Source organism: Rhynchophorus ferrugineus, unplaced genomic scaffold (assembly GCF_030347505.1).
Source record: "Rhynchophorus ferrugineus isolate W39M unplaced genomic scaffold, kcgeb_rfMv2 rfM2, whole genome shotgun sequence".
Taxonomy (NCBI): Eukaryota; Metazoa; Arthropoda; class Insecta; order Coleoptera; family Curculionidae; genus Rhynchophorus; species Rhynchophorus ferrugineus.
Window position 1 is genome coordinate 33,881,048 of NW_027472581.1, and position 12,685 is coordinate 33,893,732.

General features: G+C 31.0%; 1 protein-coding gene across 13 annotated transcripts in view; it reads left to right on the top strand.

The window, feature by feature from the left end:
- The window catches only part of LOC143190643 (disks large 1 tumor suppressor protein), a 676,624-nt gene that overhangs the window by 512,256 nt on the left and 151,683 nt on the right, over positions 1-12,685 (top strand). For all 13 annotated transcript variants that reach the window (XM_076395120.1, XM_076395122.1, XM_076395121.1 and 10 more), the window contains one exon: positions 6,760-6,795. In XM_076395120.1, the coding sequence (XP_076251235.1) occupies positions 6,760-6,795 (36 nt within the window). The remainder of the gene's footprint in view (positions 1-6,759; positions 6,796-12,685) is intronic.

A 12,685-nucleotide genomic window follows, 5' to 3' on the forward strand; every position in this document is an offset into this window, starting at 1 on the left:
AGGGACTCGTATGCACAATAAACAAAACAAATGAGGCCTAACGACAAATGTAATCAACATTGTTATTTACGTCGATGTTACCTTAATTACACTCCAGACGTAAATAGAGATATTTAAAATAGTAAATACTTACATTAAAATAGTCTTATTCATGTGAATAAATTACCGATGTTTAAACCATACCGGCTGGTTCACGCCTTGCAAGATTTAAGCACATTTATCTAATATTTTTCTGCCTTAGAACGAAATTACACTATTTTAAACCTCAATTTTTCATTGAAATCTATTTTTTGCAAAACTAAATTTTGTCCCGAGTAAAGTAAATACGTATAACTGTCATAAAGTGGTTTTTCAAAAGTAGTCATCTAGCCTATTATCAAAACAATTTGTAGACAGTTTTTACCATTTACAGTGGCAATATATAAAGACAACACAACAGTTTTGTTTGGAAATCCAATAACAGCATCAAAAAACCTCCAAGCACACCTAAAAAAATACAACTCTGACTAAAAACATGGCGAACTAAAGGAAATCAAACAAAATCTACCCTTGTGATTTTTGCATTGCGTATAAGAACATGCCCTTAACATCAATAATTTCAAACTCCAGGCAAAGGATGCTAAATTTCTTGATATGCATTTAGACCGACGCCTAACTTGAGATGATAAATTGATTGACAGATACTTACGAAATGAAAACAGCTTGGACTTGGACTATATCAAATGTGACTCATCAGGCTCAAATCCGAGTTATCATTATCAGTTCATTTATCATCCGTCAACATCATTCAATAGTTCCAAAATAAAGTGTTGCGCGTATCATTGTTAATGCTACAATGCATCTCTGAATGAAATACATGATAAAGCGCGATATTCCTTTAGAATCTGGAGTATTTGTGTTAATTACTTCGAAAAAATGTTAGTATACCCTAATATGCTTGTTAATCAGCTAAATGTACGAGATGATAGTGAAGTGCGAACTCTATAACGTTAACGCCATCCATTCTCATTAATAGACATATATAGACATATAAAGTTACACAATTGAGTTACACGTCTATGAATGAGTATTCATCTATATTACTGTTATTGAATTTTACTTCTATATGGCCCCTTTAGATACTTCTACAAGAATCGTTTTTCTGAGAATAAGATATCTTTATAATTTATTTACACAAATTTAATTTTCTCGCATCTATATATACTTTTAGCAATTCGTATCCACCTTTCTAGAGATTCTACAGATATTTTAAAGCTATTTCAAAGTTTTCGTAAAGTGAGTACAGTTGATAAGTTGAAGGTTTCAATAAAAGAGTATAAATGGTACCGCCCATATATGGTTAAAATGGATAATTCCGAAATAGGTATACAATGGAAATTACTCCTGATTATCTTTTAAACTGTTTTAGTTAATTACATGTTACATTACATATGCTTAGTACAATCTTTCTTTACAAAATATGTATTTCTACTGTTCTGTTGTAATTGCGTTAATACACAAGCAAGACGAGTACAGGATTTATACATCAGAACAAGAAAAGCCGTACAGAAAACAGGTTAAAAAACTTGCTGCACGTTCTCTATATTTAGTTCGAAATCAAACATAAGTCACAGAGAACCCTTACTTTTTTATTTATCACGGGAAAATTATTCAAACAAGATGTCATTAACTACCACTCAGTGGTTAAGGTGCGGTCCGAGCGGTACTGTACTTAAGTTGTTTATGATTGTTTCTAGTTATAAATTGTGCATAGGTAGAGTATAAAATCCGGCATGGAAAACCATCTCCGTCGCGCCAGTAACCAGACTAGCTAAGACCAGATGTCTTCTGGTATGGCCTCTAAATTCATCATTCGCAATTCGGTAGGCTTAACATCCAATACCATGGTTTAAAGTCAATATTAAGCAATAGATTCAATCCAGATAGACCTTCGTTTTTTTAAAACAGGACTTCAAAGTTTAACAAAAGAATAAATGCATTTTTGGAGAATTGCTTATAGCGATATAGTGGGTATCATCATTAATTTCTAATGATCGCTCCAAACAGAATTCTCAGTCAGCTATAGAAACACTAGTGGTAAATTCATTTTGTAAAAAAGTAAAATTCGTTTTATATTCAGAGCGGATTTTTCCTTTTCATTATATCCTAGTTAAAAAGAGACAGAATACTCTTTGATGCGTCACAACTTACAGGTATTACGATTTGTTAAATCTCTTCAAAATGTGTATACAAAATTCTTAAAAACATTAATGTTAATAATTATAACTTACAAACCGGCAAACGTTGTAAACCAAAATTCTAAGTAACTATGGCAACATTGCGACCTGCTGACGTTATAAAAATTAATGGCGTGCATTGTCTGTTTTATTGGGCAGACTATAATTGCATTTCTTATCATAAAGCCCTCGTAATACAATAAATAAATTAACAAATGAATTGGCAATATTTTTCACTGAAATATTCAATAAAATTAAAACGCCATAACTGAAAAAATCATAATTCTTAGTTCACTGAAAGCCGAGCAGCAGATGTTTCCCAAACTTTTCATTTAACAGAAAAGGCCGCTTCAGGAGAACTCTTTTAATTGCACTTTTCATTTATATTGTAATTTTTCCAGCATCGTTCGGCAGCGATCTCCCGTTCGAAACAAATTTATAATGAAACTTTCGACCGATACGCTTTTTGTTGTTGTTGCTGCTGCTGTAGTTGTTGTTCTTGCCTCGTTAGTTGTTGGAGAACATTTTTCCACGTTCAAGTTTTAATCATCGTTCGAAGACGGTAGCAAAAGTTAGGAAGCAAATTTAAAACTAAACGCATATCGAAAATAAAACAAGTAGTATCTGGAAATACTTTTTGTAGTTCAGTTAATTGATGAGTTAGTTATCTTGAAAAAATTACAATAGTTTAGTCCGAGTTTTCTTTTTTTTTTAATTATTCTCTTAGCATTTCAAAATCTGCCCAATGTACAATAAGTATTTGACAGGATTTATATTATAAAATGACATGTAAAAGATAGCTTCAATAAGTGATATTCTGTACATACTTACAAACTAGTTTCATTACTTCATTTAATTACTATCTTCTATTATTGTAAAACCTATTCTATGTGTCTATTAATCAGATTGGATGGTAGTAAATGTTTTGGCCTATGCACTTCACTGACATAGCACACATTGAGTATATTGGCAAGTGTATTCGAGTGCACTGACACTTTTTCAAAGTACTTTACAGTGACACTTTATATCACACGCATTATAGTTTCCATGGTGATATCGCGCTGAAATAGTTTGTAATTGACGTGACATGGGGCATCAACGATAGCTATATAGGATTTGCTAGTAATACCCCGTTCATACACTACGTCCATATAGGCTTAAGAATTAAGACCTTCTACGCACTATTAAGGTCGCGTGAGTGAATTTTGTCTTATTCGCCATTTTTTTAATATGCAGTGATTTCAATCACAATTGAATATTGTTTAGATGAAGCTGGAGGTTTCTTGTGGCTGATATTGGATACTCGTGAGATGATAAAATTGCCGTATCGTCAGCATATGTCACCACTGCCCTGCAGAACGTCTGAATATATTGGACGTTAGGTGTATTTGTCACCGTGTCTCACAATAAAATGTCTTTCAGTGAGATATGACTTTAGCAACTGGAAGTGCAGGTGGGGCAGATGCTTTTTGAATTTAACTTGACTTTATTAATCTAATCAAAAGCCTAACATATGGCAAAATGAGACAAAATAAGATTCATAATTGTACGTATTACTTCCTTAACAATATTTTTTTCTTTTTGAACAGGTTTGAGAAAATATACGATTTTTAATCTCACCGCATTTGAGAGTTGGATTTATAAATGGCTTAATCATCAAAAAAATTCCCTTTTCGGCAATCGCTTGCTTATAAAATCCATTACCCACTAATCCATATTTCAATATTGATTTTAATCTTTGCTTTGGTGGATTTATAACAAGGATAATTGTTATGGGAAAACAACACTTTTTTCTTTTATAGTCATTGAACAAAATTTCAAATATTGCAATTTTTTTTATATAATTGTTAAATGTTACAAAAGTTACGCCAAAAACTCTGTAACACGTAGTACTAATTAGAGTTTAAGTACTAATAAGTACTAATACTAATATCAGCGAATTTTCACCACTACAGATATTTATTATAATTTCATGTAAACATATCATAGAGCGCAACACAACACCTCATGTATCACTGCGCAGAACAGCATTGGAACTCTGACTTTTTGTTATTTTTGTGAGTGCTGGTACGCGTAACTTTAGATGTAAAATTTATTACAGACTTAGCCTATGTTACCTTAAGTAACTTCGTCGTTCTCTACTGTTTTTAAATTACTGTTCTGAATATTCAAACACACACCCCGACTGTTAGGTATTTTGCGTTGAAGAAAATCATGTTGAAAATGATTGTTGTCGACTTAGTGGACGACACCTTGCATATTGCCTTGGATAAAAAATCGACTACCTGTGCAATACCTTTCAATGGAAGATGATTGCTTTGGTTTTGGTTAGACTGCCCTGCTCTCTAGAATCTGAGTTGTTTGAGGAACACATGCAGTCGAACCGAAAATGCATTCATTCATTTATCGATAATTTTAAAAGAGAGTTTCGAACTTTGATTTCCTCCTCTCGATTATCAAAATGTTTTTTGGTGGAAAGTAGGACTGAAGCGGAAAAAATTGATATTAAAACATAGACTTTTTAAAGGAGAGTATCGAACTTTTTTTCGAAACGAATTCTTCTCATCGCCACACATTCAAACATTTAACATCATACTACATCAAATACATTTATTTTATAGCCGCAATAATTTATAGGTTAGAGTTGTTTTATTATATATACATTGGCTTTTTTCCGCACTACTATCGGTAGGGTTCTAGGCGCGTTTTTGTATGTAGCGGTATCCCCCGAAGGCCTAATCCACATAATTAACAATTGTATGTCTGAGTAATGTATTTTACTTTCATTAGAGAGCATATTTATGTTTTACGCTTAGTTCTTCTTTCTTTCGATGCAATGTATCCTTTTAAAGTCATTATGATACTACTACATTTCTCTTTAATTTATCCTATTTCTATCTGTATACATCTTTCTCGATAAAACTACATTTAATCACTGCATTCTCCTTAATGCATTTGCCATATATAGCGAGAAGGACGTAATACTCTGTGGCCCTAACATTCAGTAATCTGATCGACTATGTATCTTTTCTCAGGCTTATTTCTAAAAAAGTAAATTACATAAAATGCAATTAAATATTTCGTTTATATTTACCAAGTAACAGCATGAAGAACTATATATCTGCAATGAATAAATGTTATGACTAACAAAATCTGATCGATAGTTATTCCAACATTTACCTTTTTCCATCAGCTTTTGGTGTCTTTAAAATATTTATTATGATCTTGCCATGAGCAACCCAATGTACCATTCTGAAATATTCATGTCTCATTTAAATATATAAATTGATATACTTCTTCCTTGATTTAGTTCCAGCTGATCAGGATCAGTCAGGACTCGTCACTTGTTTTGCATAAACACGGTTTTTTCTATGTAACACAGTTTCTTTTGGAGAATTTAAGGTTATATTGTTTTTTATTTTTTGAGATAAGTTAGTGACTGTGTTCGTACTAATATACAGTGCAGCTGCAAGGCGCCAAAAAATATTTTCAATAAAAACCGCGGCTATTTCAAATTTATTAAAACAAGAAGTTAAAACAACGTTTGCCGGTTTATAACCCGTAATTATAATATTTTGAAGAATTTTTAGTCGTTTGGCAAACGGACAGCTTTTGCAGGCTCATTCCGTTACATGTTCGAACTTCTCTAATAGCATTCTGTCTCTTTTTAAATAGAATAAAATGACAAGGATAATATTGTCTGACTGTAAAAGGAATTTATAACTTTAGACAAACACATATTGACACTCGTGTCACTGCTATTTTGAATTGACTATAAATTGAAATATAGGTGTAATATATGAACAAAATCCTTTTTTTTTTCCTAGAGGTATTAATTTCAAAGCAATAAACAAATTATTTTAAAATTTGAGTGTACTTAAATACTAAAAAGCATTACACCTGGATACGAAGAAAATGTTTTGAGAGCCGATCAAATCAAAGATAATTCAAAGGTTCAGGGTAAGGCTCAATAATGGGAACTTTCATTTCATTTCTAAATTTTAAAACATGAAACCAAATACAGGGCAATTGATTTCTAATACTTACAATTCTATCATTTGGAGAGTCAATAACTTTTCTAGATACTTTAAGATGATTCTATCTCTTCTAGCAGCTTCTCTAGGACCTTCAGTGTTACTTTGATACTATTTCCAGTTAGCTTGTTTTAATTGCTTATTCCTAACTTGTCTCTCTTTCTTCTTTTGTTTTTTCATTTGACCGAATGTGTTCATTTAATTGAACATTTTCGTCGCTATTTTGAAAAAAAATTACAAATATAACAAATATTTATAAAGAAAACGTCAGTCTTTCTTCATATTAAGATATTTAAATGTAAAGAAAATCCCATATACTTTTAACATTTTTTTTTGTATAAATCTTTCAATCTTTGGTTTCAAACTAATGATAACTTAATAGCAATAAAATAACAAACTACAGACGTGGTATTAAATGTATTTACTTAATATATTAATTATTATTGCTTTATATTTATATAATTCTAATAAAAGACACAATTTACTATTAATTATTTGTTCTGTTTCAGGGTAATGACAGCTGGCAAGGAAACGATAACGACCAAGTAAGTACCTTTTCAACTAATACATTATATTTTTTCCACAACGTTAACCATTTTAATGCAATCTGTTGGCGCTATATCGATCAGTATGACATGAAGAGTAAAAAAAGCGAGATGCTTTATAAAAGTATCTCATAATTTTCCGTATAACGCGAAAAATATGCATGAAAAATCCACGAGATTGGTGAATAATGTACGATATGTAGTCGTCGTTGGGTCGAGGGCTTTCCATTAAAGGAGAGAGGTGAACATGTTTCTTTTTCTCTCTGTCGCTCGGCTTTAGAAAGGATTTTATTGATGATGGTACGGCTGAACGGCTATTACCTTTCAGTTCAAACCTATTGACCAAGAGTAATTTATAAAGAAAACGCTTGTCATTTAGACGAAATATAAAAAGGCATGGATATTAAGTTGTTTATTTTCGGTATATCCTATTGGATATGGAAAATGATTCGTGACTTCGGCAGGCCAGTCAACAGTGACCATTTTCAGACCCTCACTTTAAAGTTCATTATTAATATATTAATTCATTTATTAATATACAAACTGGAGATATGGATAATAGGATATAAAGTAATGTAAATATTAAATCATATGCCTTTAATAAAAGAAAAAAATATTAAATATTATTTAAATAAAAAAATTAAAACTAGAACTTTAAACTACATTTTTAGTACTTTCATTGTGCTGACTTCAAAAATTGTTAGAATTATAAACCACTGATTCTTGAATCCAAAAAAGTCTTTTGAAATGCTCCAAGTAATACTCCAAAAGGACACTATTTGAAGAATATAACGGGTGTAGTAAGAATTCGCATTTAAGCGTCAAATATGTAATGATGTAAATATGTATAAATGAAAAGTGAAATTATGTGCTACTATGCATGCAATTAAATATATTTCAAATGTTCGCTGCAACTTCTGACTTATTGCCATAGCCTTGTGGCCTCGGAATACTCTACAACTATTCTAGAAGGGTCAAATCATACAATCTCCGTTCAATTTGAACCAGACCAGTCTACTAAGTGTTCTTTAACACTTGCCATACATGGCTTTGCCAACGTCCCTTTGAAAAAGATACGGATCAATGAAGCTGCCGGCCAGAAATCTTCACTAAACCCCTTTCATATACAGCACCTATAATTGATGATATAAGTTCAGCCAAAAAGTTAACTTGTCACTAAAATATTGGGGTCCTCTTCCAAATGTAATTCAGTCAATGAAAAATCAGCGTTGGCAGTACTCATTAACTTTAAATTCCTGGATCAGTTGGATCTTGAACAAGTGCAGGCCCAAGTCCTCACGTAAAATTCGAAAATTCAAATCTACGAATAACCAAGTTCTTTTACATATCCAGGAATTCACTGTGTTCTGTATAGGTTCAAAATAATCCTCTCAAATTTGATACGAAATCCTTTCATAGTGGGTGTCCCACAAACACTCATTTCGACAATAAAGTTTTATTTTTGTTTTATTATTGTATGAAAGCTATTTGGTATCAACGACGGAATAATAAAATACAGGACGAAGAAGACGTCTGTCAACGTCGACCCAAACCCATTGCAAAACTTACATTTGACTACGCTATCGATGTTAACAGATACAATGTTGAAACTTATGAATTAGCATGCTATATATATTCCCTATTATCAGTTACAATATGGTTAGTGCTACTTTATTTGGCTTGTATACTCAAATTCGAATGGCATCATTTTTTTTCAGTCATATTTAATGCATTTAAATATTTAAAAATTGTCATTAAGACATGCATATTTTATGATACAACAATCACATCTTACCTTTGCCAGTCATACCTTCTCCCCTGAAGGTAGTATTTGTATTTTGAAACATAATGCGGCACCTATTATGTATACGTTTTTTATATTTTATGTAATATTAATGTAAGCTACTATCAAACACGATCAAAACAGTTTTCCATTCAGTGTTAATGAGTTATTTAGACACTAATCAAATTGTACCTTCAACATTTATTTCTTTTGCTGTGTGATTTTTAAAATGTTTTCAACGAAGCCCATCTAACACTTTCAGAAACTCTACGGTGATAGTGCTCTATCTGTTGTATAATTGCCGGCTTTGATTTAAAAATGGCGATTTTGATGTTAATGACAAGGAACGCTACGGAACACCGTGCGTTCCATTGCCATGCCGTTCTTTCATTTTAATACAATGAATTGCAAGACTAATTAGACGAAAGGCTAGCTCAAACTGTCAAAGAACTTTCAGACAACTTGATGAATCAACTTTTTACAATCTTTATATACGATTGAAAGGATCCAAAAAGAGGAAAACAACGCGGTTTTATTGCTTAAAAAGTTATAGGTTAACCCAAGAGAGCCATCCACATAGACACCGAAACAGAATATCAACTGTTATAACTGTTATGACAGCAACAGAATAGAATAAAATACTATTTTTATAATTTTTCTTCAATTAAACTTCATCTGGATAGTTTTTAGACAGAGAATTTTCTCCAAGTTCAAAAAATTATTTAGAGTTCACATTGTAGTATAAGTAATTTACACTCTCGATTAACATTTAATTAAAAAAAAACTTTAAAAAACTTCTAATTCCATCTCGTATTTCCTTGGCATTCTTTAAACCATATATATGGACATGAATATTCTATGTATAGTTTTATTCTTTTTTATATATCTTATGATTATCAAATTTAATAAAATCCGGTTTGGTTGGCGAAGTAGTAAAGGCAACAGGACGGTCCTTCTACTGTTGCCGTAGTTGCGGGTTCGAATCCCGCTAGGGCATGGTCTTAAATTTATGTTTGTGATTGTTTAATATTAATGACTATCCTAGGTAAGAGCGTAAAATCCGACAAGGAGAATCCAGTCAGGCCAGTAACCGGGCTACGTAAGACTGGATGGCTTCTGAGATGATTTCTGACTTGGTCACTCGCCAGTCGGCTTAATGAGGATCGAGGATCGTAGTTTGGAGCGCACGTTAAACATTAGGTCAAATCCAGATAAACCCTCGTTGGTAAAAAGGAGATTTCGAGAAAGAGAGAGAGAGAAAGAGAAATATGCATAAACATATGAAGAAATTATTTTCAAACATGACAATGTTTAATTGTATAAAAAATCTACAAATTTGTATGCACTTGAATAATAAGGTTTGGAATACCCTCCTTATACTTCAGACATTGCCCCCTTCATCAGACAATGCGGATATAACAATATTAAGATAAATAATAAAATATTAGTTACAGTTCTTGTAACAGCTCTCATTCGAATTGGTAATAAATTCTCATAATAACAGTAATAAAATATCTAGTGTATTTATAACAACCGTCATATATTAATGCCTTTTTGTCATAATATAGGAGTATATCCTTGTATATTTAACATCAACAGAATACTCAACCTGATTAAACAATAGAACATCGCTCACTTGGAGGGTTGGTCAATTACACGGTTGACATTTCAGATAATTCGCATCCGATTTAGGTAAATTCGATTTCGCCCCATCTGCCACGGGCAGGCCAATTCGAAAGGGATTTGACCTAGACTAACTTCTAGCCTTTTAGGGTCAAAAAAGTCGTGTGTACCTGCCCTATTAAAAGCGCTAGAAATTTTCTTCGAACAGGGCCGTATTTCCATCACTCGTACGTTATTTTATGCTATATTTTTTGGAAAACGTTTTACCTTAAATTTGCTTAGTCTATATTAGCGGAAATAGAACTAAAGTAGGTAATTAAAGTTAGTGAAAGTTTTGCTATTAAAAGGGGTTTGTGAATTTCTAAATGAGTTATTATCACGAAGCATCAAGTCAGGAATATATGAGAGTAGAATTTGTGTTGATTTCTACTGTCATGGTGCAACTAAAATTAATTACAATGTAATTAATATATTAATAGGTCTTGTAATTATTTAAAAACACATTTATTCTCAAAACAGTAAAACCAAAATTAATGACCCTCTCGAAATTTGATGGTTTTATAAAAACAACTACATTGATTACTTAATTAATAAACCTTAAAATTAGTAGAAATTGAATTCGCTATTAAATTTACTAGAATACTCAATCATGTCCTTTACCATGACTTTTTAACATGAGTGACTACAAAGTCAATGGCACAAAAACAACAGCTTACTAAAATATTTCTATAACAAGTATCAGTCGTCATTATTGAAAACCTTACTATATTAAAAGCTATACATGCTGACTATCTGAATATAGCCCAAAAACTATGTTTTTAAAAGGAAAATAAAATACAAGAAGATAATGTTAAGATGACAAATAATCCATATGAAAAAGTAGGAGAAATTAAAGGTTAAATATTACCTATCTGAAGTTTCTATGCTGCATTGCTAAAACTCATCCTCATACGCATAAACTCGCATATTGTATTAATACTGAACGGTAATAATATGAGTATCTGAACAATGAGAAGCAAAACGATAACGATAAATGATACCTGGAATATTACTAAATAATACCTGGCCTACCTTACTTATTTCTTTTCTATAATAATGTAAAATATAAACACTCTAGATATGATAATTTGCATAAATATGGAAATATTTAAACATTTATATATCTAAGAGAAACTTACAAAAACAAATATATAATAAAAAATATATATAAAAGTAATGTATGTAGTATTATATTATAATAGATGCATTCATGTAGTTTAATTAGCGATATTCATTGGTTTTAGTGTTAATGTAAACAATTATTAAACAATCTAATCTAACTATTAAATTCGGTTATTTTGACATTGCTCCACATAAAATAACAATTATTTATTTGGTACTTTTAAAATTGACAAAGAACAACCTGGAGGACCAAATAAGTTCGGAGATGAGGAATTACAAGACCACGAAGATTTTTGAACGAAATCCCACTCAAACTCTCATAGAACTTTCAGCCCGCTTAGAAGCTTAGAAGCAACTATGTCTAACTTATTACATATGACGGTAAATATTCAAAAGAAGGCAAAATTGCTACTAAACAAAATGACAATTTTTTCTCGATAAATAACTGAATAAAGTGAAAAAATAATCAAAATACATGCAAGTACCTAATAAATGCTGTGGAAAGAAAATGATTCGCATTAATGTCAATCAGATCTATAACGTCAATCAAAAGAAGTTTTTTCTGTTTTTGTTGTGGCTATCAATGATGTAAACCGCGAAAAATAGTAGTTTTTGATTATACTCAAGTGTTAAATAAAAATATAAAGTTTTCATGGATATAGCGTAATTAAGTTATTATTTATCACGGTCAAAACATTTGCTGCAAATTATTAATTTAATTTCATTATGAACGAGACAGTTTTTAAAAATAACGTAAATATTTATTAACGACAGAAACTCTATCACAAAATTGGTTATTTACAATTTAATTACATAATTTTGTCTAAAATCATTAAATTTATCATTTACATTTTATTTCACACCTAGAACTATTGAGAATAGTTATTTAAAAGTATAAGTTTATTGAAATAAATAATAATACCAAAGCAACTTAAAAAATATTTCAAATTAATGATTATTATTAACTGATAATTATTAATATTTACAATAATTTTTGTTTTAAATATTTTTTAAATGAAATAATAAATATTTATGTACGGTCCTGGTTGGGAGCTCCGCTATCAGAACCGACGCGATGCATACCATCGCATGCTATGCGTTGCCAAACGTCTCGAAAATGACTGTTAACCCTTTCACCTTTAGGTAAATACTCATATATCACGTTTAGTCACAAGGTATTATTCTAGCTCCGTAATATTACAACTAAAAATTTTTAGTGTGAAATTTGTTTGCAACATACACAAATAAGTTAACGCTGTTTATTTATATTTAAATATCCTTAAATTAAATAAACATTAACATTTCGTAGGAAGCATTAAAATA